At 44.3% G+C, this 16062-nt stretch overlaps 1 protein-coding gene across 2 annotated transcripts in view; it reads right to left on the bottom strand.

Moving 5' to 3' along the window:
- Window positions 1-342: 342 nt before the first annotated feature.
- LOC143961667 (sentrin-specific protease 3-like) overlaps window positions 343-16062 on the bottom strand; it is a 47945-nt gene continuing 32225 nt past the window's right edge. For both annotated transcript variants that reach the window (XM_077470987.1, XM_077470988.1), the window contains exons 8-11: window positions 14956-15093; window positions 4011-4094; window positions 3867-3917; window positions 343-917 (exon numbers count right to left, since the gene is read on the bottom strand). In XM_077470987.1, coding sequence (XP_077327113.1) covers window positions 807-917; window positions 3867-3917; window positions 4011-4094; window positions 14956-15093 — 384 coding nt within the window. In that variant the 3' untranslated portion in view covers window positions 343-806. The remainder of the gene's footprint in view (window positions 918-3866; window positions 3918-4010; window positions 4095-14955; window positions 15094-16062) is intronic.

Genomic DNA, 16062 nt, shown 5'->3' with positions numbered 1-16062 from the left:
GCCCCTCCCAAGAACACATGCAAATAGACTCACTTCCTTGAGCTCCACCCCTTCTTAGACCAAACAGGTTGGCTAACCATATATTTTTTTTAAGCCCCACCCCAGAACAGACCCAAAGACTTACTTCATTGGGTTTCACCCTCTTTCACACGCAAAATATAGGTTGGCTAACCAAATATTTCGAACTATAAGCCCCTCCCCAGAACTGACCCAAATGACTTCATTAAGCTCCGCCCTTTTTTCACGCTCAAATATAGGTTTGCCAAAGAGATGCAGCCACAGCAGATTTTTTTTTTTTTTTTAAAAGAGGACATTTTGAAAACTGCGACTTTACAGACAGGATTTCTATAGAACATTTTATTTATTTTTCACTTTTTCTTCTTTTCTGCCAAAAAAACAAAAAACAAAAAAGACCTACAAATGTTTTTTTTTTCTCTTTTCCCAGAAACCGTTTAAATAAGAAAAAAAAAAAAAAAAAAAAAAAAACAACAATAAAAAATAAAGACACATAGGATGAAGAAGGGGGCGTAACATAGTCTGAGAAAAGTTTTTCGGCAGGACACAGACACAAGACTGTCTGCAGAGACGAGAAGGAAACCCTTGGGAACGGGCATTTAGAAAACCCCCCCGCGACTCCATAAAACAATGTACAAGTGGAGGCTGAAAAAGCCTTGGTGTAGAGTGAGGGGGTTGTCCCCTCACAGTACGGGCACAGAGCGGGGCAGTGATAGATCACGGAGAGCCCCTCTGTCATAATACCACGGGACTCTGGCTCAGTCCGGACGCTCGGGCCGGGTTACTTCTCTTCACGCGGTTAGCTTACAATGACACAGTTCCTTGTACATCTGGCGCCTCAGTTTAGGCATGTCTTGCTGGCCGAAGGAAAATGGCAGCTCCAGTGCCAGGAACTTGCAGTACTGCAAAGACAAAGAAACAGGACATGAGAGCAGCCATTCTCCCCACTGACCACCATTGTAAGGCCACCCTTCTCAGAAAAACCCTTTGTTACTGACCATCTATATATAAAGGCTCTCCTATATTGGCCACCTATTCAATTATATAAGGCCCTGCTCCATAGACAACCTCTACATCACCTAAGACAACCCTTCTCTGACCACCTATAGTAGGATGGACCTTCTCCACCAACCATCTACATAGGTCTTTTCTCCATTGACCGCCTACATAAAAAGGTCCTTCTCCTCTAAGACTACCTATACAAGATGAACTTTCTCCACTGACCAACTCTACAGCACCTATATAAGACAACCATTTTCTGCTGACTACCTACTGTATATAATATGGACCTTTACTACTGGCTAGCTATATAAAAAGGATGTTCTCCATTGACAACCTATACAAAAAGGACTTTTCCCACCAACCATCTCCAGACCTATACAAGAAAGTCCTTCTCTTCTGACCATTGCTACATCTATATCAGAAAATCTCTCTCTGCTGACCACGGTATACATCTATATAAAGACCTCCTCCATTGACCACACATAAGGACCTTCACCACTAATCACCTATATTTCTACACAAGGCGGCCCTTCCGCACTCACCACGTGGACAAGACGGTCAATGGTGGACAAGGTGGTCCCTCTCCACTGGCCACCTCTACACCCATATAAGAAGCCCACTTTGTAATGACCTTATATATACACACACACCTATACAGAAAATGTTGTGGTATAGAGTAGCCCTGTGTGTCACATTATTTTATTTTTACACCCACAACTTACTGTTTATATTAAAACATGGTGAGCTGTAGAAATCAGGGGTTCCATCTCAACAAGGCGGCTCTTTGCTGACCACCTATATAAAAAGGTCCTTCTCCGCCATACAACTCTACCAGATGGACCTTCTCCGCCATACAACCCTACCAGACGGACCTTCTCCGCCATACAACCCTACCAGACGGACCTTCTCCGCCATACAACCCTACCAGACGGACCTTCTCCGCCATACAACCCTACCAGACGGACCTTCTCCGCCATACAACCCTACCAGACGGACCTTCTCCGCCATACAACCCTACCAGACGGACCTTCTCCGCCATACAACTCTACCAGACGGACCTTCTCCGCCATACAACTCTACCAGACGGACCTTCTCCGCCATACAACTCTACCAGACGGACCTTCTCCGCCATACAACCCTACCAGACGGACCTTCTCCGCCATACAACTCTACCAGACGGACCTTCTCCGCCATACAACTCTACCAGACGGACCTTCTCCGCCATACAACTCTACCAGATGGACCTTCTTCGCAGACCAACTATACAAGAAGGCCCTTCTTAATTGACCACCTACACGCCTATAAAAAAAAAAAACCAGCTGTTCTCCATTGACCACCTATATAAGAAAGCCTCTCTATTAATAACCTAAACAAATATACAATAAACGTCTCCACTGATGCCCAATATAAGGGAGCATTTCATGGAGCACTACTTCGAGAAGCCCCTGTTCCATTAACCAGTGGAAGATGGCACATCACTGAAAATCAGTGTAATGGTGGCTATTCCACTAATCATTTAACAGGCATTTCTTTACTACAACTTTCACCAACCGCTTTAATTGTTTGGCCATTTGTTTCACTTCATTACAGTTACTAAAAAAGATGTTGTGGTTATCAAGCAGCTCTAGGTGTCAAATATGCCAAGTGAGTCACATTACCTACTAAATAATTTCTTATGTCCACAACTTAAGTGTTTATGCTAATGTGCCATGAGATGTAGAAACCAGGGATCCCTGAGGCTTGACATTTAATTCAAGAGCTCCTCTGTAAATGATTGAGAAAGGCTGGTAAATTTATGCAACGTTTGATTGTAAGCGCTAACGAACAGGGCACTCCGATTCCTTTTGTACCAAATTGTATTGATACTGTAATGTCTACCTTCATTTTGTAAAGCTCTGCGCAAACAGTTGGCGCTATATAAACTGTATAATATTTTACAGAGATCACAGAGAGGGGTCGTAATGTGGTGTGCTGGTCTTGGGAAGGGAATGATCTAAAGAGGGAATAGGAGAAGAGGGTTGTAATGTGGTGTGCTAGTCTTGGAAAGGGTAGGGAAGGGAATGATCTAAAGGGGGGAATAGGAGAGTGTTCTAATGTGGTGTGCTGGTCTTGGAGAGTGTAGGGAAGGGAATTAAGGGGAGAAATAGGAGGAGAGGGCCATAATGTGGTGTGATGGTCTTGGGAAGGGTAAGGAAGGGCAGAAAATGGTATGAGGTGAGGAATAGTGGGAGAGCGTAGGGAAGGGAATGATCTAAAGGGGGGGAATAGGAGGAGAGGATCGTAATGTGGTGTGCTGGTCTTGGAAACAGTAGGGAGTGAAATGGTATTAAGGGGGGGGGGGGCATAATGTGGTGTGCTGTCTTGGAAAAGGAAGGGAAGGGAAGAGGAGAGGGTCATAATGTGGTGTGCTGTCTTGGAAAGGGCAGGGAAGGGAAGAGGAGAGGGTCATAATGTGGTGTGCTGGTCTCAAAAAGGCAATGGTATAAAAGGGCATATATAGGAGGAGAAAGGGTCGCAATGTGGTGGTCTCAGAAAGGGTAGGGAATGGTATAAAGGGGAGAATAGGAGGAGATGGTCGTAATGTGATGTGCTGGTCTTGGAAAGGGTATGGAAGGGAATAGTATAAAAGGAGGGAGAATAGGGGGAGAGGGTTGTAATGTGGCAAAGGGGTTGTGGAATGAAAGGAAGAGCAGATGAGAGTTCGGGTTTAGAAAAGAAGCAGATGGAGGAATAGTAGCAAAGGTGGCGGGCCAAGAAGGGGAGGTGGAAGACTTCTCCTCCAACCCTGGGGTGGGAAGCGGTCATATTTAGTCTCGATCATTGGCAGCTTAGAGGTGGAGCGCCCTCACCTGCAAAACAAACGCTCCACAGTCGCTGTCATTATTCTGTCTTGCCACGTTCTGAAATAAAAAAAAATAATAAAAAAAAAATAAAAATCACACTCATAACAAAACGTTACCAAAACAGATTAAAAGTGACCGTTCTGCGCTCACCATCTTGAAGAGTCCATTCCAGCCTTCCACATATTCTGCACGCTCCTTCTTCACGGCTTCAGCCTGCAGATATTTGGCTATGTGCTATGGAGGGAAGGGAAATTTCATTATGGCCAGAAATATTTCCATCTTCTGAAATAAGAGGACAACGCTTTTTGCTGAGCAGTGGATCGCAGCAGCGTTGCCACCATGTAGACTGTGATGTCGTTAAGACCCGTCTCCAACTTAAATTAATTGCAAATTAAAGCACAGAAACAAAACTAAGTAAGCATTGTAAATGCTTGCAGTGTTTTACATTTTTATAAACTTTTTTTTTTTTTTTTTTACTGAATTGCAATATGCCTCTGAACTTGCCAAGGACTGAACCTCCACAAAGTGTTAAATTCTCAGCACAGCCCCTCTTCGTTTGGAAACGTCTAATTACTGTCGATGCTGGACCAGCTCCTCCATTCTCCTCCCCACACATCCTTTTATATCAGCTGCTTAAGGAGGAGTGATGGGACATACTTTAGAGCAGGGTTCCTCAACCAAAGTTCTAGAAAAACTCTAGAATCCCTCCAGATGTTGCTAGGGATTCCCTGAGCAATGAGCAAATGCTTCCCATAGAAGTTCCCACTGGCGCCATTGGATATCTTTAGCCATCTGTAAGAAGATAATTCATTCCAATGACCACAAGTGTAAGGAACATTCTTCCTACTGACCACACTAATGTATCATAAGTTGTACGCGGTTCCTCCGTGTTGAAAAGGCTGAGAGACTGCTATAGGGAGCCACTTGAGTGATTCCAAGGCTGTCGACATCAAATCCAAGATGGCGGCACCCAGCAGCAGTCTCAGGGCTTTTAGATGTCTTTTTTTAATCAAAAAGGTTTATTACAAAAGAAAAACACAAAGCAAATCTAAAACAAACATCACACTTCAATTTGTCATAAAAAAAAAAAAAAAAATCAGTGACATAACCATTAGTCATATCCTTCAACACATAGCAGTGAGTAGTCAATGTATGGCACATACACTGATCTCCTGCCATTGTACGGACAGCCTCAACATCCCCACTTTTTTCCCTACAACCTTACATTATTTTCAAGCAGACATTTCCCCCGGGCATCCATTGTATCCATGGGCATCTGAGCAGCATCATCTGTACTAGTTCTCTGGGACTAATACCAGATGTCTCAAGCCATGCGGCCATAATCTCAAATTTCCCAGGATTTCCCCCTATGTTGATATATGTACGGTATTTTTCCATGATAAGGGTATTACCCATGTGCTGAAACCAGGATTTAACTGATGGCGGAATGGCAGATTTTCAGCTCATAAGTATTATTTTCCTAGTACATATGGAGGGAGAGATCTCTATGTGTATCTATATACAGTGGGGATCGAAAGTTTGGGCACCCCAGGTAAAAATGTGTATTAATGTGCATAACGAAGCCAAGGAAAGATGGAAAAATCTGCAAATGGCATCAAATTACAGATTAGACATTCTTATAATATGTCAAAAAAATAATTACATTTTATTTCCATCATTTACACTTTCAAAATTACAGAAAACAAAAAAAAAAATGGCGTCTGCAAAAGTTTGGGCACCCTGCAGAATTTATAGCATGCACTGCCCCCTTTGCAAAGCTGAGACCTGCCAGTGTCATGGATTGTTCTCAATCATCATCTGGGAAGACCAAGTGATGTCAATCTCAAAGGTTTTAAATGGCCAGACTCATCTGACCTTGCCCCAACAATCAGCACCATGGGTTCTTCTAAGCAGTTGTCTAGAAAACTGAAACTGAAAATAGTTGACGCTCACAAAACTGGAGAAGGCTATAAGAAGATAGCAAAGCGTTTTCAGATGTCAATATCCTCTGTTCGGAATGTAATTAAGAAATGGCAGTCATCAGGAACAGTGGAAGTTAAAGCAAGATCTGGAAGACCAAGAAAAATATCAGACAGAACAGCTCGCAGGATTGTGAGAAAAGCAATTCAAAACCCACGTTCGACTGCACGATCCCTCCACAAAGATCTGGCAGACACTGGAGTTGTGGTCCACTATGAAGAGATACTTGTACAAATATGGTCTTCATGGAAGAGACATCAGAAGAAAACCTTTTCTACATCCTCAAAACAAAAATCAGCGTTTGAACTTTGCAAATGAACATATAGGCAAGCCTGAGGCATTTTGGAAACAAGTTCTGTGGACCGATGAGGTTAAAATAGAACTTTTTGGCCGGAATGAGCAAAGGTACGTTTGGAGAAGAAAGGGTACAGAATTTAATGAAAATAACCTCTGTCCGACTGTTAAGCATGGGGGTGGATCAATCATGCTTTGGGGTTGTATTGCAGCCAGTGGCACAGGGAACATTTCACGAGTAGAAGGAAAAATTGATTCAATAAAATTTCAGCAAATTTTGGATGGTAACTTGATGCCATCTGTGAAAAATCTGAAGTTAAAGAGAGGATGGCTTCTACAAATGGATAATGATCCTAAACACACCTCAAAATCCACAGGGGGATTACATCAAGAGGAGTAAATTGAAGGTTTTGCCATGGCCTTCACTATCTCCTGACCTCAACATTATTGAAAATCTATGGATAGACCTTAAAAAAGCAGTGCGTGACAGACAGCCCAGAAATCTCAAAAGAACTGGAACACTTTTGTAAGGAAGAATGGGCAAAGATACCTCAAACAAGAATTGAAAGACTCTTGGCTGGCTACAAAAAGCGTTTACAAGCTGTGATACTCGCCAAAGGGGGCAGTATAAGATATTAACTCTGCAGGGTGCCCAAACTTTTGCAGACGCCATTTTTTTGTTTTCTGTAATTTTGAAAGTGTAAAATGATGGAAATAAAATCTAACTTTTTTTGACATATTATAAGAATGTCTAATCTGTAATTTGATGCCATTTGGAGATTTTTCCATCTTTCCTTGGCTTCGTTATGCACATTAAGGCTGGGTTCACACTGCTGCGGGGGGAGATCCGGATGTGATTCGCACCGCAAATCACATCCGATCTCCGTAGCGATGCGAGTTCAGCCATACAGATAGTATGGCTGAATTCGCATCGCTCCCGCAGCAAACTCGCACGGGACCCTTTTTTTGGTCCGCAACAGAATCGGATCGCATGGGGGTTCACACCATGCGATCCGATTCCTGTGCGAGTCGGCAGATCGCACTGCGATATGCGGACGGATCTGGGGGTGTCATTAACATATCATTGACACTCCCAGCCGTCCGCATAGGGCAGTGTGAACTGCCGGCGGGAGTAATGCGATGCGGGAAAACGCCGCGGATTCGCGGCGTTCCCGCATCGCAGCGGTGTGAACCCGACCTAATACACATTTTTACCTGGGGTGCCCAAACTTTCGATCCCCACTATCTCTATATATCTCTATATATCTCTATATATCTCTATATATCTCTATATATCTCTATATATCTCTATATATCTCTATATATCTCTATATATCTCTATATATCTCTATATATCTCTATATATCTCTATATATCTCTATATATATATCTCTATATATCTCTATACATTTTTTTTTTTTGGACAGATTATAGAGGCAGAGTATTGCATCCACATCCCTGATGTAGGGTAAATAGAAGGAATTTCAGAGAGCAGATAAAAATCTGTCCCTCAAGGATAATTGTGATTTTTAAAAGGATGCCTATGTCTGTCTTAAGACAAGCTCAACAACAAAAGGTAATAGAAAAAAAATATAATTGATAACAAAATATACAGTTTAAAACTGTAATAGTCACAAAAACAAATGCGGAAGATTAATACTCATTTTCAAAGAGCTTGAACAGATGCTTATATATATTAGGTAGGCAACGTGTTTCCAAGTCTAGATTGCCGCTTCTTCAGGGCTGTTCCCCATGCATTCAAATATTCTGACATTGATCACATCGCAACATCAGCATATGGGTCTTGTGGATGCCGAACCATATGTATAAGTTGGAATAGTCTAGTATGTTGTAGCCTATAAGTACTGGAGAACCAGTAAGCGATATTAAAAAGTGGAGTGAAAGAAGTTGGTCACTCCAAAACCAATGTGACTCATCATGGCAGCTGGGAAGGACGCACTGTGTATGCCAGTGGAGGACACAAGCTTTATCCTTACCCCTAGTCGGGAGGAACAGAACGGATACGCCCGGTCTTGGTTTTGGAGTGACCAACTTCTTTCACTCCATTTTCAATATCACTTATTGGTTCTCTAGTACTTATAAGCCACCAACATACTAGACTCTTCCAACTTATACATATGGTTCGACATCCACAAGACCATATAAGTCAGTGGTCATCAACCCTGTCCTCAAGGCCCACTAACAGGCCAGCTTTTATGTATTACCTTGGGGAGATGCAGACTAGAATACGGCAATCACTGAGCAGCAAATGATATCACCTGTGATGTATTTCAGTTATCTTGCAAACCTGGCCTGTTAGTGGGCCCTGAGGACAGGGTTGATGACCACTTATATAGGCGATTCTGACATTGCATGTTTGTCAAGGGATGGTGTCTGCCCTCGCCGATGTCGTGATATGATCAATGTCAGAATATTTGGATGCATGGGGAACAGCCCTGAAGAAGCAGCAATCTAGACTGCGAAACACATTGGCTACCAAATATATAAGCATCTGCTCAAGCTCCACAAAAATGAGTATTAATCTTGGTCATTTGTTTTTGTGACTAATACTGTTTTAAAAATTGTATATTTTTTAATAAACTATATTTTTTGTATTACCTTTTGTGGTTGTGCTTGCCTCATGACAGACATAGGCATCCTTAAAATCCAAATTATTCTTGAGGGACAGATTTTTATCTGCTCTCTGAAATTTCTTCGATTTACTATTTTCCTAGCTTGGAAGAAGGCTCTGGCGAAGGCCATCCTTGTCATTTCCTCTGGATTGCCCTCTCCAGTACTCCTAGAAGGCAACATAGTGGATCATCAAGAGGGACATTTGTTTGGAATACCTGGTTAAGCGTGGTCAGAACCCCCCTTCCAATATCTATGGAGTTTGGGGCAATGCCAGAGGAGATGCATCAGGTCACCTAGCACCATTTTACACTTGCCACACACTGAGTCAGGTAGTTTGGCCATTCTGTAGAGAATTTACTGGGGTATAATGTGCTCGTAAAAGGATATACAATTGGGATACTTTGTGATTTGGAAGTCTAAACAAGGGAGGCTTTTACAGGCAAGTAGCATGCATAACATACATTAGGATGGTCATATAATCTCATTTATTAAAAGGGAAACAGGAAGTGACATCTTTGGGACACCCAGAAGCACCCATGGCAAATTACTAACAGAGTCAGGAACCGGGGGCCTGGCTGCAGCTCTGTGAGCCATCTGAAGGACCTCAATAAATCTTGCATTACCATGGTAAAATATTCAGGTGAGAGGGTCCAGCCAAACCCATTAGAGCAAAGGAGGAGTTGGAGCAGTCTAAAAGTCGAGGATATAGTGATTCCAGGCTGCAGATGTTGGCACCGTTGGTAGGTGTAGAGACCCAGAACCATTAGTAGAATGCAAGTTGGGGGACTGTTCAATACAAGCCCCTTGTCCCCCCAACCCGTGTCTAGGATGAGACGTACCGTAACCACATGGTGGTATGGAAATGTGTATAGGCTCAGTGTAAGAGGAAAGGCCTTAGGTAATTACGAAAAACCCCCTAGATAGAAGGGGAAGGTTAGATTATTAGGTGACCAAAATCACTGTAGGCAGCAGGAACAGATCAACGTTCAATGTGGCCCTTTTCAAGCAGGAGTAGCAGCAGGTGGATACTTCAACGCTGCATGTCATCAGCACTCAGTCCCACAGCGTCAACACCTCCTGTGAAAATGAGCAGCTCACAGTGCTTGAGCCGTCTGGTCTACTCCCCTAGTTTTTGGAGACAGGACAACTTGGCCAAGGCAAAATCCAATGGTTCTGGACCTGGAAAGTGCTCCACAGCCAACTTTAACCAGAAAGTAGTAGTTTTGCAAATAAGGATGCAGGTGTCTCCTGCTGCCTAGCATCCTTGGTTGCGGATATGAAGGCAATCCCTGGTGTCTTCAGTTGCTAGAATTCAGGCCCCTCCCGCTGCCTTGCAGCCTTGGTTGCAAGGATGCAGGCAATATCTGCAGCCTAGTGTTTTCAGTTCTTGAGCTGCAAGCATTTTCTGATGCTTAGTGTCCTTGGTTTACTATGCATACAGGCATCTCCTGTTGCTTAGTTTCCTCAGTTGCTAGGAGACAGGCAATACCTGGCTTCAGTTGTTGGGACGCATGCATCTTCTGCTGCTCAGCATCTTTGGTTTACTAGGGATACAGGCATCTCCTGCTGCCTAGCATCCTCAGTTGCTAGGAGGCAAGCAATACCTGCTGCCTTTAGTTGTTAGGATGCAGCCATCTCCTGCTGCCTAGCATTCTCAGTTGCTAAGAAAAAGGCATCTCTTGCTGCCTAGTATCCTCAGTTCCTAAGGAAAAGGCATCTCCTGCTGTCTACCATCCTCAGTTGCTAAGGTGCAGACATCTGCTGCTGCCTAGCATTCTCGTTTGCCAAGGTACAGACATCTCCTGCTGCCTAGCATCCTCAGCTGCTAAGAAACAAGCATCTCCAGCTGCCTAATATCCTCAGTTGCTAAGGTACAGACATCTCCTACTGCCTAGCTTCCTCAGTTGCTAAGATAGACATCTCCTACTGCCTAGCTTCCTCAGTTGCCAAGGTACAGACATCTCCTGCTGCCTAGCATCCTCAGCTGCTAAGAAACAAGCATCTCCAGCTGCCTAGTATCCTCAGTTGCTAAGGTGCAGACATCTCCTACTGCCTAGCATCCTCAGTTGCCAAGGTGCAGACATCTCTTGCTGCCTAGCATCCGTAGTTGCTAAGAAAAAGCCATCTCCTGCTGCCTAGTATCCTCAGTTTCTAAGGAAAAGCCATCTCCTGCTGCCTAGTATCCTCAGTTGCTAAGTAAAAGGCATCTCCTGCTGCCTAGTATCCTCAGTTGCTAAGGAAAAGGCATCTCCTGCTGCCTAGTATCCTCAGTTGCTAAGGAAAAGGCATCTCCTGCTGCCTAGTATCCTCAGTTGCTAAGGAAAAGGCATCTCCTGCTGCCTACCATCCTCAGTTGCTAAGGTGCAGACATCTCCTCCTGCCTAGTGTCTTCAGTTAAGATGCAAGCATCTCCTGCCACCTAGCATCCTCACTTGCTAAGCTGCCTAGCATCCTGGGTATTCAGGGCCAAAAGCATATGTTTACACTAATAGCTGTATAATTACACTAAGAGTTTTATGCATATAATTGTTAGCGCAAACATTTACATGCGTCTAAGGTTAGACCGCAGCTGAATGCAGCTCCATGTTAGAGATTTCTGTGCATGGGCCCATAACACACAGCGGGGATCAGAGTCATAAAAAAAAAAAAACATCATGAATCTCCATACAATGTACTGTACATGACCCCTTGTTGGAAAAGCTGGAGTTCAGCGTTAAACATTTTTACCCATCCTAAGACAGCTGTGTCACATCCATTTCCTATTTCCTGGCACCATTACATGTGTACAATTATCTGAAAATCTCCAATGTTTATGACTAGAGGTCGACCGATATATCGGCCGATATTTGGCATTTAATTAATGGGCATCGGCCAGGCCGATGATATATTCAGCACGACTTGCAAATGACTTCAGTAATAGAAGTCAATGCAAGTTGCCTGAAGACAGCAGTGAAGGGACTTGTCTCCTCTCTGGGCAGTCTGCCAAGAAAAGATCAAAGAGATACAATGTTTACACTTCTGAATGAATTCATCTCAGTGTGTAGAAGTTCTCAGTTTAACCAATTTAAAGACTAAATCTTTTTTGACACTTGATGCTTACAAATAAAAATCCTGTATTTTCTGCTGGAAATTCACTTAGAACCCCCAATAATATATACCGTATTTATCGGCGTATAACACGCACTTTTCCCCCCCTAAAATCAGGGGGAAAGTGGGGGTGTGTGTTATACGCCGATCCCCCACAATTTTTTTTAAAAAATTTTTTTATAAACATTTTTATTGGGGGAAACAAAGAAAATAATACAAGCACAGAGGAAAGTAAAGGACAATCCATCATTTCTTACGGAAACCAATATCCAATGGCTGAAAACAGCTAACTTCACAAACAGTTAATGAAGCTAATATGTGTACATTTACAATTACAATCAAGGTGATAGAGCTGAACCACAATTACCCTGGAGGGGTGACCTAGCCTAATCATGTTTGGACATTAGTGCACATATGGTGGACGTGTCTGTTGATACAGACCTTCTAGAAGGAAATTTGTCAAATCACATCCCAAGTGACATCTTACCAGATAGACGCGACCCCTGCCCAATGCCTCCTCCACTTGTCACCTCTACCACACTGCACCTATCACAAGTCACTTGCAATGTTCATGCTTAAACGCAGTGAAACAATGCATTCCCGTCCACTGGGGCTCCCCCAAGGTCCCCACACTGAAAGAATGGTTTCATAGGATCAACAAAATGGCGGACATGGAAGAACTGATTCACATTTCCAGAGATACAACCTCAAAAATGTAACATAATTTGGACCTGTTGGAAACATTTTACATCCACCCCAAAATATACTGGAGTTATGGCTCAAGCAAGAATATAACTAGGTTCTATATTACAGGATATCCTACGACTCTGTTAAAGCGGCCTTTGAGGTGGGGGAGGAGGCGGAGTAGATAAGTCAGCAGAAGGCGAAATTCTCCCCCTTGTCAGAAGGGATCAATGCTCCCCATATTTCTGTTCCCACCTGTGTTTTTTTTTCCCCCTATTAACCTCCCCCCCCACAATTTGTAACCCTTTCAGCCGCTCTTTGCGGCTTCGGGGGTATTTTCGGTGCACTCGGCCGTTCCCGGCTATCTTCGGCCATTCTCGGCCGTTCTTGGCAGCTTTCGGAAAGCTGAAAGCCGCCGAGAACGGCTGACTGTGGCCGAAAATAGCAGAGTGCAGGCCGAAGATAGCCAGCAACGGCCGGAGATAGCCAAGTTCGGCCGAAAATAGCTGAAAGCCGCCGAGAACTACCGAGCGCCGCCGAGATACACAGGACATCCGCTCTGTATCTCGGCGGCGCCATTTTTAAATGACAAAGCCACAGAAAAGGCTGCAAGTGACTGACGAGGCTAAATGCAAGGCTGCAAGTGACTGACGAGGCTAAATGCAAGGCTGCAAGTGACTGACGAGGCTAAATGCAAGGCTGCAAGTGACTGACGAGGCTAAATGCAAGGCTGCAAGTGACTGACGAGGCTAAATGCAAGGCTGCAAGTGACTGACGAGGCTAAATGCAAGGCTGCAAGTGACTGACGAGGCTAAATGCAAGGCTGCAAGTGACTGACGAGGCTAAATGCAAGGCTGCAAGTGACTGACGAGGCTAAATGCAAGGCTGCAAGTGACTGACGAGGCTAAATGCAAGGCTGCAAGTGACTGACGAGGCTAAATGCAAGGCTGCAAGTGACTGACGAGGCTAAATGCAAGGCTGCAAGTGACTGACGAGGCTAAATGCAAGGCTGCAAGTGACTGACGAGGCTAAATGCAAGGCTGCAAGTGACTGACGAGGCTAAATGCAAGGCTGCAAGTGACTGACGAGGCTAAATGCAAGGCTGCAAGTGACTGACGAGGCTAAATGCAAGGCTGCAAGTGACTGACGAGGCTAAATGCAAGGCTGCAAGTGACTGACGAGGCTAAATGCAAGGCTGCAAGTGACTGACGAGGCTAAATGCAAGGCTGCAAGTGACTGACGAGGCTAAATGCAAGGCTGCAAGTGACTGACGAGGCTAAATGCAAGGCTGCAAGTGACTGATGAGGCTAAATGCAAGGCTGCAAGTGACACACGAGGCTAAATGCAAGGCTGCAAGTGACACACGAGGCTAAATGCAAGGCTGCAAGTGACACTGATAAGGCTGCATTGATGGGCATTTAAATGTAAGTTTTTTTTCCTTAAACTTCCCTCCTAAAAGTTTTTTTCTTTAAAATTCCCCCCTAAACTTGGGGTGCGTGTTATACGTCGGCGCGTGTTATACGCCGATAAATACAGTATATATAAAAAAAATTAAATCTAAATTATACATACAAGTGAACTGAGTGGAGGTTTTGTTTAATAAATGTTTAAATATAAGAAATTTTCTGTATCACTTAATGCTGCTTTCACACTGGGGCGGGCAGGCGTTGACTGTAAAACGCTGCCCGTTTTAGCGGTGCTTTACCGTCATTTTAGCAGGGCACTTATAATCCAGCTAGCGGCCGAGGAGGAGGTTAAATGCGCCCGTGAAGCGCTGCTGCCAAATCGCATTGCAGGTGCTTCGGGAGTGGTGCCCATTATTATCAATGGGCAGGAGTGGTGGAGGAGCGGTATACACCACTCCAAAGATGCTGTTTGCTTGACTTTTTTTTTTAACGTCCTGCCAGCGCATCTCCTCAGTGTGACAGCACTCGGGGCTTCCACACAGACTGCAGGGGGAGCCGTTTTGCAGGCACTTTACAGGCGCTATTTTTAGCCCAAAAGCGCCTGAAAAACGCCCCAGTGGGAAAGGGGTCTAACTGTTAGATTTTATAAGATGAAGGGGGAAAAAAAATAAATAAATAAATAAAAATCGGCCTAACATATCGGCCCAAAAAATTCGGCATCATATATCGGCCGTGGCGAATTCTAAATATCGGCATCGGCCAGAGAAAAACCCATATCGGTCGACCTCTATTTATGACATCATCTTTCATTTAAAAAAAAGACAATTTCTGAGCCAGCGGAGCAGCTTTAGTTCTATGGGCTGCCAATACGTCAAGCTTACACTAGGAGGCGCCAAATACAGTTCCGTAGTCTACAGATGAGAGCGATGAAAAAGGGAGCGTTGTAGAGACGTGAAATACGTATACAGATAGGAAGCACACATCACACAATGGGTCCCAGCACAGCTCACCTTCGGGCAGCGCCTGTTCAGCGTACGCTGGGAATCAAAGTAAGTAATGGTCCGTTTAGAGACGTCGACGCAGACGAGCGACCAGTGCACCTCCAGGTGTATGGGGATCAACAAGAACTGCTTACTGAATATATCAACCTGGAGGAAGAGGAGATAGAGAATCACATGACACATAGTATAGACCTCCTATTAGACACCTACCCAGACCCCAACCCCCCCTATACACTGGATGACACTCATAAGGAGGACCAAATATCCTGAATTGCTACACATTGCAATGTATCTCTAGCTCTTCTCTGGCATGAACTGTACGGCCCATTCATAAAATGTAGGTCACGGTGTTGAGAGTTCTGCTTAATGCATCAAAGAGCTCAGTCATTTGGGGGGCGGGGGGGCCTCACAATCCTCCACACTCCTCCTGTACATACTGCCCACTGTCATACCCTCCACATTCATCCTGTACATACTGCCCACTGTCATACCCTCCATATTCATCCTGTACATACTGCCCACTGTCATACCCTCCACATTGATCTTGTACATGCTGCCCACTGTCATACCCTCCACATTCCTCTTGTACATGCTGCCCACTGTCATACCCTCCACATTCATCTTGTACATACTGCCCACTGTCATACCCTCCACATTCCTCTTGTACATACTGCCCACTGTCATACCCTCCACATTCCTCTTGTACATACTGCCCACTGTCATACCCTCCACATTCATCTTGTACATACTGCCCACTGTCATACCCTCCACATTCCTCTTGTACATACTGCCCACTGTCATACCCTCCACATTCCTCTTGTACATACTGCCCACTGTCATACCCTCCACATTCCTCTTGTACATACTGCCCACTGTCATACCCTCCACATTCCTCTTGTGCATACTGCCCACTGTCATACCCTCCACATTCCTCTTGTGCATACTGTCCACTGTCATACCCTCCACATTCCTCTTGTGCATACTGTCCACTGTCATACCCTCCACATTCCTCTTGTGCATACTGTCCACTGTCATACCCTCCACATTCCTCTTGTGCATACTGTCCACTGTCATACCGTCCACACTCCTCTCCTGTACATACTGCCCACTTTCATA

Source organism: Lithobates pipiens, unplaced genomic scaffold, assembly GCF_037356315.1.
Source record: "Lithobates pipiens isolate NorthernLeopardFrog02 unplaced genomic scaffold, aLitPip1_a1.2 Scaffold_8, whole genome shotgun sequence".
In the NCBI taxonomy this organism is placed as follows: Eukaryota; Metazoa; Chordata; class Amphibia; order Anura; family Ranidae; genus Lithobates; species Lithobates pipiens.
The sequence above is the reverse complement of the archived record's forward strand: the minus strand, read 5'-3'. Positions and strand labels throughout refer to the sequence as shown.